Source organism: Erythranthe guttata, chromosome 5, assembly GCF_056151865.1.
Source record: "Erythranthe guttata isolate IM_541 chromosome 5, IM_541, whole genome shotgun sequence".
NCBI lineage: Eukaryota > Viridiplantae > Streptophyta > Magnoliopsida > Lamiales > Phrymaceae > Erythranthe > Erythranthe guttata.
This window is the reverse complement of record NC_142537.1, coordinates 4,044,739-4,059,213: the sequence shown is the minus strand read 5'-3', so window position 1 is coordinate 4,059,213 and position 14,475 is coordinate 4,044,739. Positions and strand designations below refer to the sequence as shown.

The following is a 14,475-nucleotide window of genomic DNA, read 5'->3' as shown; positions in this document are numbered from 1 at the left end:
TGAAAAAAAAAAATTGAAGGATTATATATCTCAGCTTTCTTTGATATCACTATGGGAAAAAAAATAAAACAAAAATGTGTTGAGCTCCTCTGATTTTCTTAACAGAGGAAAACCTTCAAAGCTTACTATCCAAAAGAACTGAAGATACTCAATTCTTTAATATGGAATTTTTCTATTTTTCCATGCCTTGTGTATCGCCGCCATTTTTCTTCCTTTTTTTTTTTTTTTTTTTTTTTTTTTTATTGTTGCTAAATTTGAAAATACAAAATTCATAGTTTACTTTCTTTATTCTGATATGTTATGATGGTTTTTTCCAAGCTCGAAACTCGACACAACTCTAAAGCTAGGAGAAAAGGGGACGATTGAATTGAAAAAATGGATAAATAAAGAAGAAAATGATGTATAGTTTTGTGAGAAATAAGAAAAAAAAAAAATTGCCCCTCTTGATACCCATGAAACCGGTTGTAAGTCAGATTTTTAGTCAAAAGGTGTAGTAGGGTGCAAAGTGCCAAGCATATTGCAATTGAAGGGTGCAAAGTGCTATTTTTTCAATTTAAGGGTGCAAAGTGCCAATGGCATCTAATTTAAGGGTGCAAAGTGCCAATTACCCATTTGGTCTCCCACCAATTCCATCAAATTTTACACTAAACAATAAAATAATAATATTTCACCATTTTCCTGTTTATAGAGAATAGCATTTGGCTTGGTCTCCCATGGTATTTCATAAAATATATCACAAAATTATAAATTTAATGTTAATCATAATTTTAATCTATTTTAATTTTAAAAATATTGATTATAGACCCGATGATAAGTAATATTTTTATTGATTATATAATCTTAGAATTATATTAAATTTTAAAAAAACTATTGAAACATTAATGAAAATCGACGTAAATTATTATAATAATAATAATAATAATAATAATAAATGTATTTATCTTTTGAAAACTAATTCATTAATTAACACTAATATATTTTCTATAAATATATTTATAATTTGGTAATCACATGAAATTAGTTAATATAATAATTTTATATGTTAATTATAAAATGATGTTAATTACACCAAATCCTATTTTAATTTCTATATTTGATAGAAAAAATAGGATTTGGTGAAAAAAATGGTAAAATAGTGGCACGAGTTGCAAATTTCTTCACCAAAAAATTTGGTGAAAATATAGGATTTGGTAATATGATGATATGTGGTTTGACCACAATGGGAGACTAAAACCAAATCATCATAATTTTAGGTGTAATACCGATTTAGTGATTTAAGTTGGGAGGTTAAAAACACCTAAATTAGATAAAATTAGATGAAAAAAATGGGATATGGAGATGGGTGGAAGATGCCCTATCAGTCCAAAACAGCCCTTCATTTGGGGCCAAACTGCTACTCTAGATAAAAATTGGGTTTATCAAAAATCGTGGTGAAAACTCTGATCCACCGAGTTACTGCAAGTAACAACGAACGAACAAGACCGGCAGATATCCAGAATGGGAGACATGGAATCCTCACAGACTACAGCATCGACGGCTGCGGCAGGCGGCGGCGGGGGGAAACGGTGTCACGGTCACACAATCAATCGACGATTCTCCTGTTGATTCCTCCGGCACCACCGTCGCAGAAGGAAAACCTAACTCAAGTAACAAATATTCATTTCAGTCAATTATGTTCTTTTTGAATTTAGTGGATTGGGGAAAATCGATTAATTTGGTATGTTGAATGTGATTGAATAGTGTTTTGAGTGGTTATGAACATGATTATTTAGTTCCAAATCACCACGATTTAGTTTTATCAAGTCAAAATTGTTATTAAGTACAAGTACGGTAAATAGCATTGATATATATGTTCATATATGGTATTTAAATTTGGGTAAATTCAACTCTTCCCCTTATACTTTTGCTCGATATCACTTTACCCCCTTCTACTCTCAATTGCATCGATTTGCCCCATTGTACTTTGGTTCGATATCACTTTAACATCTTCTACTCTCAGTTACATCGATTTGCACCCTGTACTTGAAAAATTGTCTCAATGTGGCTCTCGCCGTTAGTTTTCAGATCTTTGACTTTAACACTGTTTGATCTAAGTCTGAAATTTTCTCGAAAATCACCCTTCCTAGTTTAAATAATTATTAAAAAATAATAATAATAAATAAAATAATAAAAAATTGAAGACAACGAGAAAACATAGTCCACGACCCCAACCACAATTTATTTCTTTATTTTTTTATTTTTTTAATAATTATTTAAACTGGGAGGGGTGATTTTTTTGTAATTTTCTAACTTAGATCAAACGGTGCTAAGGTTAAATGTGTGAAAACTAACGGCGAGCACCACATTGAGACAATTTTTCGAGTACATGGAGGAAAATCGATGCAATTGAGAGTAGAAGGGGGTAAAGTGATATCTAGCCAAAGTACAAGAGGGCAAATCGATACAATTGAGAATAGAAGAGGGTAAAGTGATATCGAGTCAAAGTATAGGGGGAAAAAGTGGAATTTACTCTCTAAATTTTTGTTCGAATGGCGCAATATTTTCCGTTCTTTAATTTTTTTCGTCGGAAATGTGCCAAGTTGTAAAAAATGTATATTTGGTTTGCTACTCTAAGCTCTAAACCGATTGTAACGTATGCAAGAGTCCAAACAATTTGCACAAGCACAAAGTATTCTGCCGAATGTAGATGTCAATGTGAAGAAAGAGACTTGAGAAGCATGGCTAACTTGCTAAGAAACATAGGCCTCGTTTGGTTGTGTAGATTATCCATGATTAGTTATATAAAATTGGATTACTTATTTAATCTTATCTTAGCTAATCTTATCTTAGGTGTTAAACAAGGCCCTAGTCGATTCAAGTCAAGTCAGAAGTTTAAGGTCTGTTTGTATTTGTGTATGGAACAAAACTCTTTAGGTTTTGTAACAATATTACTATGATGTGATGTTTTATCTGGACTTCACTGAAACTTAGTTAAAGCTTAAACATAAGTAGTTTACTAGAAAAGGATCGGTTACATGCATATAAAAGATGAACACTTTTGTTTGAATTCTTAACGATCAAATAGGTAAGAGAACAAAGCATCTACCGAATCCCCGAGGAAGAACAATTAACTAATGTGCATAACGGAAATCTTCATTAGTTGTTTTACTTATTTAGTACGCACTTGTTTGTTCTGTATAATTCTGAAAGATAGTATTTCTATGTTTTTTTTTTTAATTTCGGTAAGCTCTAGTTGAAGAAGCTAAGGTAACTAACCGACAGTATAATTTTTTTTTTTTGGACTACTTAAATGGTATATGAGATCGCGGACCGTAAAAATACTATTGCAACTTGTAGAAGCAATACAGGGGTTTCGAGCGACAATCAAATTCCGAAGAAATATGCATTTATAAATTATATAATATATATATCCCTAGTTCTCAATACTATTGTAACTCTATATTTGAAGCCTAGAAATCCCACCACTGTGAAGTGGTGCCGCCAGCAGCAGTATTATCAAGAAAGGCACAAGAATCGAAGCTGCACCCGTTTTCCGGAGATGCTAATAAGGAATCTTCGGCGATCTCTGCCATATTGAAAATATCAGCAGCATCCTCCTCCAGGTAATCTATTTTCCTGTTGAGATCACTGCATGATGTCATGCACATGTCGTGACTGTTAATGTCTAGTAGAAATGTCGGGTTTTCAGAAGTTTTTGGTCTGATTTGATTCTCGTTGTCATTTTCTTCGCCGTCACTTTTCTCGGTCATCTTTCTGAGTCTCTGCACCTGCCGAATATAAAGATTAGCCAGATTGTGTAATTGGATTGGGTGTGATCCAACACACAATCCTTTGCAAGCGACAATGTAATAGCTCGTTTTTCCATATATTAAGGGTGGAAATCGGAACGAAAATGCCACATTCCTCAGATTCTGATCCAAAAGTTTTCGATTTTGGTACAACATTTTTTATTCTGAATTCCAAATGTTCCGATTTCCGATTTTTTTTCAATGGAATTGGAATAATTATTAGATTCCGATCTCTGATCCGATTTTAATTTCAAACAATTCCATTTTTTTTCCTCAAACTTATACTTATAACATAATATTATTATGTATTTTGTATTATATGTGACACAAAAAATGGAATTTTCGAATTCCCCCAAGTCCAATCATTAGCTATCAAACCAAAGCTCAAGCCGTATGGAACGAAACCTGGATTTCGCTTTCGTTTATCCGAAAATTTCCAATTTTGGAACAAGTTTCTTCTTTCCAATTTCCTAAATTCCAATTTTTAGATTTTTCCGATTTTTTTTTGTGAACAGAATTGGAGTTAGTTTTCCACTTCCGAAAAAAAAAATTCCGAAAGGACTAATTCCGACTCGATACCCGTCCTATTTTCACCTCTAAATAAGACCAGACCTAATTATTTAATGCTACCAACCAAATGTGGCCTCATACATTTATAAGAAGGATTAAAAATTCTTTGTTATACCTGGATGAGTAGGGTTTGATTCTCTTTCCTCAAAGCCTCGAACTGCAAAGCCAAGTTATCGTAGCTCGATTTAAGCTGGCTGTACTCTTGCTCGATCAGCTTCGATTTTGATCTTGCTCTTTTGTTCTGAAACCATATGGCAATCTGTCGAGGCTGGAGGCCTAGTTTGTCAGCTAGGTGATGTTTCAGTCGGAGCTCCGGCCTCGACTCTCTCCCGAACGTGGTTTCCAGTGACTGGATTTGTTCGTCGCTAAATCTTCTTTTGTTGTTTTTGTTGCTATTCTTAGCACTAGTAGTTGACATGAATTCTCCAGGTTTTTCCTCCACCAGTTTATTTCCTATTTCCTTAGGATTTGTTTGGCTGGGGGTAAAAGCACACTTATGAGTGCAGCTGCTTTTAAGGTACTGAATAAAAAATATAGAGACGTGTTTGTATTGATGCATGGTGGGCCTGTATTTAGCACTTACGAACTCTTTCAGATACCAGGTGTCAATTTTTTTCGATATTAACTCGGATTTTTTTTTTTTTTTTTTTTATGGAATTAACTCGGATTTAATATAGGAAATCCGTTGCTAGTAAAATTAGACATGACTACGGTTCGGGTCAAAATCGGCCCGTGGTCAACGGGTTGATTAATCCTATAAACTATTTTTGGGTAAATTACGGCCACCTCCTGATGTAAGGTTAAATTACGAAAAAACCTTTCAACTTGGGTAATTACAACCACCCTCCTCAACTATGAATCTTCTTACACGTCCACTGTTATGGTGTAAAATTCACATAATCTTCTAGACTCCGTAGAATGTTATCTAGTTTGTACTCGTTTTATGAAAAAATGAAATTTCTAATGCACCACAATCTGATATTTACAAGTTAAAAGACACATTTTATGATCATCTTGTTTCAAAATGTGGAGCTCGATTGGGGATAAAACGTGTACAAACTGGAGAATATTTCACATAATGTATAAGATTCCACTAAATTTAACACTATAAGGGAGAGCGTGTAAGGAGATTCATAGTTGAGAGGATTAGTTGTAATTATCCAAACAGAAGAGAGATTTTTGTAATTTGACGTTACGGTCTGTATACGTTAGAGCTTATGATTTTATTGTTATTTTTTGTTTTCAGATTTGAGATAAAAATCACTAGAGTGAGTAATATCAAGATAAGGATCCTTTTGAAAACGACATACAAAAAATTGTATGTATATGTCAAATTTAGGATAGCAGATTTTTTAATCTATTGGTGAAGTAGATTGGCGACACGTTGTTTAAAAGTCATTTGCAATAAGACAAGATTAGAACTTTGGTGTGTTGCAAATCCAATGTTCTCGTGCCAAAATGGCTCTCTATTATAATTTCTATCTGCGCTTACGTTTACGTGCTCCTTTCGTCTTTTCGAAGTTTGATTGCCACTTGGCAATTCGTTTTCTGTATGCTTTTTATTTTATTTTATTGGGTGATAAAGATTGAGATTGGAAATTTTGTTCTTTGGTTAGTGTAATAATTACTAACCCCACTTTATGTTTACTAACCCACTTAATATGAGAAACCTGCTGATTTTTTTTTCTTTTTCCCCATAGTTGGGATTTGGTGAGAGTGGAAAAAGATGTTCATACTCTGGCATTAGCAAAAACTAGTGGTTACATAATAGGCCAGATGTCTGGTAATTTTACCGTTACTAATTTATTTATTAAAATAGACACATATATCTATAGGAAGGAAATAAATGGAGCCAATGGTTGAACTATGATATTGTCGGCACACTTGTCTGGAATAGTTTTCGGAATTATTTTGGGGAAATACGATTTTGAGAGAATAATTTGATAGTTAAAGTAATGTTTTCTTATGATTTAAAATTAGACAACTGCAGCAGTTAAATTATGTTTCAGGTTATTTGAAAAAATGCATTTCAGAAGAAGAATTTTAAAATTAAATGATTTTTGTTTGTTTTTAAGTGAACTGCAACAGTCAAATCATGTCTGAAAGGGAGAAACCTTAGTAGTTGCTTTAAGATTTCATTTTAAAAAGCTAAACAAACACGAATTTGTTTACATGAAAGAATAAACAAGAACAAAACATTCTCTTCGGTGTTTGAGCTTTTGGCTTTAAGAAAAAAAAACTGTTTGTAGTGATATGATTACTCAAAATCTTCGAACACGAGTAAGAAGTAGTTAAATACGTTTGACTCTTATATTATGCCAGTTGTTTAAGGGAAGGTAGATGCTACACATGATTGGATGTGAACCGTAGATCTGTACATAGACATACATATATCTATGTGTATGTGTGTTTAGTGGGTAATTATTTAATCAAATCTATGGTTTAAATTCGCACGATGTAATAACCATGTGTAGTATCTAACTCCCGTTGTTTTAATGAGTGGTGTGTTTCTTATATTTAGTTATGGTTATTTCTATGCTACACCCGATGAAGTTTACACCTGATTTAGTCCGTAGGTCTTCGTCTTCCTCAAGCCAGCTTCGTCCGTACTCCGGTGGACAGACCTGCAACGCCGGGAGGGGTTCCCGGCGGGAAAGCTCCGACGATCAAGTCAGTGATCGGAATAAAGGGAGAGACGTGTATGTAATGTAATAGTAATGAGTGTATATTCTCGTGTGTGTGTGTGTTGATTCTCTTATTTATAGATGAGGAAAGCTTGGCCTCCAAGGCTTTCCTTTTTTAGGGTTTCTCTTTTCCCCCAAGTCATATATCTTGGGCCTGTATTGTCCTGGGCTCGCCCTACCCCGTTTTGGTATTGGGCTGGCGAGTTAAGGTACTCCCACATGGTTCCGAGGTTCGCACCATACGGCGACCTCGCTCATAATACCGAGCTAAGTCGTCATGGGTTCTTCGTTGTGGGCCTATCATGTTGGGCTTGCCCTAATGGGCTTATGCTTATTTGTTAATTGTCAAACAAGCCCGTATCAACTACTCCCCCCTACTCCTTATTTATAAAACAAGTCGGCTTTTCTTTACCTCGTTTTATAAGTACGGAGTATGAGGCATCAGTTCGCACTTCGATTTAGATTTACGTCGGCGTACGCAGCCCCTCTTCCTTTCCCTTTCATTAATTGCTCTGACACCCCGCGTGGTCGGTTCAAGTTCCCTAGGTCATCATGAGAAGATTTCCATCAACGCTTTTCGCGCTAGGTTCGAGGTAATCTGCATTAAATCCTGTCCGTTCGGGTGGGCGGTTATGATTGGTTTTTCTTCTTTCCTAGGTCATTACTGGGGGATTCCAATCGACACTTCTTGCGCCGAATTCGAGGCGACCTACTTTGAATCTCACCCGTTCGAATAAACGGTTACGATCAAAGTTTCCACTTTTCCTTCTCCTATAAGTATCTGACTTCCACGAATTTTCAGAATTTTTTCCTCTTCTTCACCTCTGCGCTCTCCCCATCTTTGTTTATCTCCGGCGACTTTGCTTCCCGAGAACCAAGTTCTTTCCCTCCCGTGCTTGTTTTCTTCTTCGACAAAGGTACTTCCCTTTTTACCCTACTTTTTACTATTCTTAGCCTATGTCTTCCAATTCCCCCGACCCTTTTGGTCAAAGAATGCCCTCCAGAGAGGGAGATGAACACCCTACCCTTACTCTTTCTTCTTCATCGGAAGAAGGGCCCTATTTTTCCCTTTCGGGTAAATTACTGAAAAAACCGAAGAGAAAAAGAAGAGATGACGTTTTGTCTTCCGCAAGGAGCGGCTCTCCTTCACTGTCTGAGGGACGCGATTTAGACGACCAGTGGGGGCCCAGCACTTTAAGCGAGGTGGACTTAGACAATTTAGTTCGCGATATAGGCCTTCCTACTGACGTAGAACTATTGTTGCCTTCGCGAGATCAACGTCCCTTAAACCCACCCCCGGGTTTCAGCACCTGGTTCTCAGAACAGTTTTATTTCGGTCTTACTTTCCCCATCTCACCTTGGTTTTCTGAGATTGCGCAGTTGTGCAATGTGTCCCTTAATCAATTTCATCCTCATGCCATAGTCGTCATGACCGGGTTTCGCATGCTTTGCGCCTGGTCGGGTGTGGTCCCTACTCCAGCTCGATTTCGGAGTGTGATGGTTTTGAAAAATTCCAGTCCTTTTCATGTTTCTATCTCGGCTCGCCCGGGTTTCAAAATATTAATGCCACCCAACAAAACTGATGGGTGGCAGGGTCATTACTTCTTCGCGAAAAACCCTGCTGATACCCCTTACCTGTGTCCTTGGTTCGCCACTTTACCCGACAAGCGGAGGGGGAAACCCCTAGCGATAGACGAGTGGCTCTTGAAAATGATTGTTCACTTTCAACCAAGCTATGGCATGCCTGAGACTCTTACCAGTTTTCCACCAATACTTCGCCACTTCTGCTTCCATGACAACGGCACTCATCCCTTGACTCAAGAGGATTTAGGTGGGTTTGAGCATGATACTAGTTTTCTGCTATAGTTCGTCACTCGTTTTGGGTTGTGGCTTTTTACTTGGCTGTATTTTATGCTTGCCGAGGTATTGCGTACTTGCTGACCACACTTTTCTTGATCCCATTAACAGATCTAAGGATGAAGAGAATGTTCCGAGGTGACAAGCCGGCGACTCGCCCGTCCGAATCGGAGCCGGAATTTCAGGCGTCTGAGTTTCAGCGCCCCGTGGTTGCTGATTCCGAGAAAAAGTCCCCCGAAGAGGGAGCCCTAAGACAAAGGTCTTCTAAGAAAAATGTTGGGACTTCGCGTCCCCGAGGTGGGCCGCGCGTGGAGGAGCCCGAGCTCCCTCGGCAATCTTCGGCCATAGTTGCCGTTCCTCCCCCACCACCTTCCTCGACCGAAGAACAGGTGGAAAAAGAGCCCACCACGAAGAAGAGAAGGGCTGATCTGGCCCTTGGGCTGATTGGGTCGACTCCGGGGCAGACCGGGTCAGCTCCGGGGCAAGTTGGGTCATCTTTGCCTCCGAATTTTGCACTTCATCTCTGCCAAAATGCAGAGAACGCCATCGCCGCTTGCCGAGCCATGGCGCTTCCCCGAGACGTTGCTCACTTTGGACAAATGAGCAAAGGTGATCGGCTCGAGTTGCTGTTACATAACATAACACAGGTTGGTTTTATCTTGCACATATGAGTTAGTTTTTTCATCTTTTAGCCGTATTCTGTCTTATTTAAGTCTTCTATGTGTGTGTAGCAATTTGCGATCGCCTTCTCGGGCCCTTTGGGGTGGGATGACGTCCCTCGTGAGGCATATGATAACCAGAAAAAGGAGGTCGGTCAACTTCGCAAAGAGATCCGAAGCTTGAAGGAGAGTCTGGCGGTATCTGAGTCGGCGAAAGAGGGGTTGTTTGCCGAGGTGGGGAAATTACGAGAGAGGGAGAAGGTCTTGCAAGCAGAGAAGGATTCCTTGGCTTCTCATAACGAGACTTTAGAGGAAAAAGCCAAAAACCTTTCTAACGAGCTATTCGCGGCCGGGGTGCAGGCGTCCACCAATTTTACCGAGGGAGTGAAGGAAGGCCACAGGCTGTTCCCAGGTTCCTCCGAGGGTTTGCGCTTCATGGAGGCGTTTGTTCGCCGTTTCTTTGACCGGTTATGGCGCTCGACAACGTTCACTCGACAAGCATCTGGCCTAGCTCGTTTTTTCTTTTCGGAAGCGGTGAAGGCTGTCCGCAAGCGGTTAACTGGCGCTGGCATTGAGTTTCCCTTGGCTGAAAACGAGCTTGCCGAGGACTTACCTGACGATGTGATCCCGGGTTTCGAAGGGGACGTGAACGAAGACCCTGACTTGGAGTGGTGGAGGCAAGTACATCGGGAGCTTGTCGAAGACTTCTCTCGCCAAGGGAGCTCTTCGGTGATCATTACTGACTTAGTTGGGGACGTTGAAACTATTGATGCGATGGCAGGCCTCAACAAAGCGCCGTCGGGCTTCGTCTCGTCTCCTCCTCCGTCTGCCGGGAATCAAGGCGAAGCCGGGGTGGAATCTCCCAAAAACACTTAATCGTTTTTCATTTGTCCCTGTACTTGAATTTTTGTATTTTATTCCTTATACCATGTACTTGCATTTTCCTTCTATATTTTGAACAATTTACTTCGTTTTGTCAATGTTTTCAATGTATTAAAGTGCTTTACTTGTTTCCATCTCGTTTATCTCGTGCGCCAGGGCTGCTTTTACTTTAGTGCAGTATGTTCGAGAATGATTAGTCATTTTGGCAGAGTGTTTTCCGAACTTGAGTTAACTCGATCTCAGCAAACTGTTTACTTTGTGTTTTGAGCTTAGTCTTCGGCTGTTATTTCCTTTGACAAAACACGCGATTTAACGCCACAATGAAACACGCGATTTAACGCCACGGTAAAACACGCGAGTTAACGCCACGGTAAAACACGCGAGTTAACGCCACAATGAAACACGCGATTTAACGCCACAATGAAACACGCGAGTTAACGCCACAATGAAACACGCGAGTTAACGCCACAATGAAACACGCGATTTAACGCCACAATGAAACACGCGAGTTAACGCCACAATGAAACACGCCACAATGAAACACGCGAGTTAACGCCACAATGAAACACGCGATTTAACGCCACAATGAAACACGCGAGTTAACGCCACGGTAAAACACGCGAGTTAACGCCACGGTAAAACACGCGAGTTAACGCCACAATGAAACACGCGATTTAACGCCACAATGAAACACGCGAGTTAACGCCACAATGAAACACGCGATTTAACGCCACGGTAAAACACGCGAGTTAACGCCACGGTAAAACACGCGAGTTAACGCCACAATGAAACACGCGATTTAACGCCACAATGAAACACGCGATTTAACGCCACAATGAAACACGCGAGTTAACGCCACAATGAAACACGCGATTTAACGCCACAATGAAACACGCGAGTTAACGCCACAATGAAACACGCGATTTAACGCCACGGTAAAACACGCGAGTTAACGCCACAATGAAACACGCGATTTAACGCCACAATGAAACACGCGAGTTAACGCCACAATGAAACACGCGATTTAACGCCACAATGAAACACGCGATTTAACGCCACAATGAAACACGCGAGTTAACGCCACAATGAAACACGCGAGTTAACGCCACGGTAAAACACGCGAGTTAACGCCACAATGAAACACGCGATTTAACGCCACAATGAAACACGCGAGTTAACGCCACAATGAAACACGCGATTTAACGCCACGGTAAAACACGCGAGTTAACGCCACGGTAAAACACGCGAGTTAACGCCACAATGAAACACGCGATTTAACGCCACAATGAAACACGCGAGTTAACGCCACAATGAAACACGCGATTTAACGCCACAATGAAACACGCGAGTTAACGCCACAATGAAACACGCGATTTAACGCCACGGTAAAACACGCGGGTTAACGCCACGGTAAAACACGCGAGTTAACGCCACAATGAAACACGCGATTTAACGCCACAATGAAACACGCGAGTTAACGCCACAATGAAACACGCGAGTTAACGCCACAATGAAACACGCGATTTAACGCCACAATGAAACACGCGATTTAACGCCACAATGTAACACGCGAGTTAACGCCACAATGAAACACGCGATTTAACGCCACGGTAAAACACGCGAGTTAACGCCACAATGAAACACGCGAGTTAACGCCATAATAAAACACGCGAGTTAACGCAACAATGAAAACTTAAATAAATAACACAAGGATTTTTTAACGTGGAAACCCTCCAAATAAGGAGAGAAAAAACCACGGGGCCTAGCCCAGATCGGAAAATGGATGTTTATTAATGGTTGTTTTGCCTGTACAAGGTGTGTCTCGATTTCGCTGGCGTAATTGCCTCGATCTCCTTTCTCTCTCTCTCTCTCTCTCTCTTTTTTTTTTTTTTTTTTTTTTTTTTTTTTACGCGAAGAAGCGTTTCAGATGTATTATGTTCCAAGCCCGAGGTAACGGCTTCCCGTCGATGTCTGCCAACTCATACCCTCCGCCGGCCAAACACCTGGTGACTGTGTATGGTCCTTCCCAATTAGCCTCCAACTTTCCCGTGTGTTTTAGCGCGTCAGCTCGTCGCAAGACGAGGTCTCCGATCTGGAATGAGCGGGACCGCACCCCCTGATCATACCGAGCTTTGATCAAGTTTTTACTTCTTTCCATGTGCAAATACGCCGTTTCCCGGAGATCGAAAACTTCGTCCAGCTGTGATCTTAAAGCATCATCGTTTGTTACTTCGTCGAATGCGGCGATGCGGAGCGTGTCCATTGCCACTTCGACCGGTATAACTGCTTCAGTTCCATAGGTTAACCGGAACGGTGTTTCGCCAGTAGCTGCTTTGGTTGTGGTCCGGTAAGACCAGAGGACGGAGGGCAACTCGTCTACCCAACTTCCACCTAGCTCGTCTAACCTTTTTTTCAACCCATTGACAATGGTCCGGTTTACGGACTCCACTTGTCCATTGGCCTGGGGGTGCGCTACTGCTACAAATTTTTGTGCAATTTTCATCTCTTCGCACCACGCTCGGATTTTCTTGCCGTTGAACTGAGTGCCGTTGTCCGATACAAGGCTTCGAGGTAGGCCAAAGCGACAGCAGATATTTTTCCAAATGAAGTGCATGACCTCGTCTTCTGAGATTTTCGATAAGGCTTCAGCTTCAACCCACTTAGTAAAGTAGTCTACCGCGACAATGATGAACTTTTTCCGACCCGTGGTTTGAGGGAATGGCCCCACCAGGTCGATTCCCCATTGGGCGAAAGGGCATGGAGCACTCATGATGGTCATTTCCTCCCCCGGCTTGTGGATGAGCGAGGCATATTTTTGGCATTGTATGCAGTGTTGAACATATCGGTGCGTGTCCTTCTTCATGCCGGGCCAGTAATATCCGGCCCGATGTAGTTTCTGCATGAGGGCCCGAGCTCCTCCATGCTCACCACAACCACCTCGATGTACTTCATCCAGAACATGCTTTATCTCCTGTTTTCCCAAACACCTTGCTTCTACTGTGGTGAAGTTTCTTTTATATAATGTCCCATGCCGTACGAAAAAGTGCCTTGCCTTATATGCCAAGCGGTGCTGCTCTCTCTTGGTGCCAGCTCGCTCTCCTCTGAAGTATTTGAACAAAGGCGTTCTCCAATCGGGCTCTTCGTCTATTACCATTATGCCCGGTGTTGGGGTAGGGGCAATAAGGATAGTGATCTTTCTTTCAACACAATCGACGACTGACGACCCGACTTTAGCGAGGAAGTCAGCTCGCTGGTTGTCGTTTCTCGGAATTTGATGCATGGTACAGACTTCAAAAGTTTCTTGCACAGCTCGGGCTTTATTTACATAACTCTTCATTCTATCGTTTTTTATTTCGTAGTCCCCTTCGAGTTGGTGTATTACCAATTGAGAGTCGGAGTATATTCGCACCACGCGCGCTCCGAGCTCTTGAGCGATCTCCATACCTCGGATAAAGGCTTCATATTCTACTTCATTATTGGAGACCCGAGGTAACCTAACGGCAAACTCGACTTCCGTTCCAGTGGGATCAATAACTATTATCCCTGCCCCCGCTCCCGAGGTTGTAGATGAACCATCCACGTAAATTTTCCACTCTTTTTCGATGGGTATCCTGGTGGTTTCTCGGATGAAATCCGCTAGCGCTTGTCCTTTGACCGAGGTACGGGGTTGATATTGAATCTCGTACTGTCCCAGCTCGATGGCCCATTTAACAATTCGCCCTGACGCGGTAGGTTGACCTAGGGTCTGTCGAAGGGGTAAGCTTGTGCGAATCACCATGATATGCGACAGGAAATAAGGCCGGAGTCGTCGCGTAGTGAGGACCAGCGCGTATGCTATTTTTTCGACTTCAGAATATCGGCTTTCCGACGTAGTGATGATCTTACTAGTATAGTAGATCGGTCTTTGTTGATTATTAACTTCCTTAAACAAAACCGAACTGATGGACTCATCACCCACTGACAAGTATACAAACAGGGTTTCACCCTTTTCAGGGGTGCTAAGAATCGGCAGGCAAGTAAGAGATCGTTTTAATG

The 14,475-nt window shown here is 40.9% G+C and overlaps 2 protein-coding genes across 3 annotated transcripts in view; one reads left to right on the top strand and one right to left on the bottom strand.

Annotated features, from left to right (window-relative positions):
- LOC105962352 (mediator of RNA polymerase II transcription subunit 10b) overlaps positions 1-2,742 on the top strand; it is a 34,180-nt gene extending 31,438 nt beyond the window's left edge. Inside the window, exon 5 of the mRNA XM_088818658.1 lies at positions 2,642-2,742. Coding sequence (XP_088674784.1) covers positions 2,642-2,712 — 71 coding nt within the window. The 3' untranslated portion in view covers positions 2,713-2,742. The remainder of the gene's footprint in view (positions 1-2,641) is intronic.
- Positions 2,743-3,292: 550 nt separating this feature from the next.
- On the bottom strand, positions 3,293-4,907 carry LOC105962351 (homeobox-leucine zipper protein ATHB-7). Of its 2 annotated transcripts, none has more exons than XM_088818657.1 (2): positions 4,474-4,907; positions 3,293-3,761 (listed from the first exon to the last, which is right to left on the bottom strand). In XM_088818657.1, the coding sequence occupies exons 1-2, from the start codon at positions 4,774-4,776 to the stop codon at positions 3,450-3,452; spliced, it is 615 nt and encodes a 204-aa protein (XP_088674783.1). In that variant the 5' UTR covers positions 4,777-4,907; the 3' UTR covers positions 3,293-3,449. The 2 variants fall into 2 exon arrangements, with proteins under 2 accessions (XP_088674783.1, XP_012842101.2); XM_012986647.2 differs by having other exon boundaries at positions 3,293-3,767; positions 4,474-4,883.
- Between the last annotated feature and the right edge of the window lie 9,568 nt (positions 4,908-14,475).

Coding starts and splice junctions, on each gene's coding strand:
- LOC105962351 (XM_012986647.2), bottom strand. CDS start 4,776: ATGTCAACTACTAGTGCTAAGAATAGCAACAAAAACAACAAAAGAAGA. Junction 3,768..4,473: donor ATCAAACCCTACTCATCCAG/GTATAACAAAGA, acceptor TATATTCGGCAG/GTGCAGAGACTCAGAAAGAT.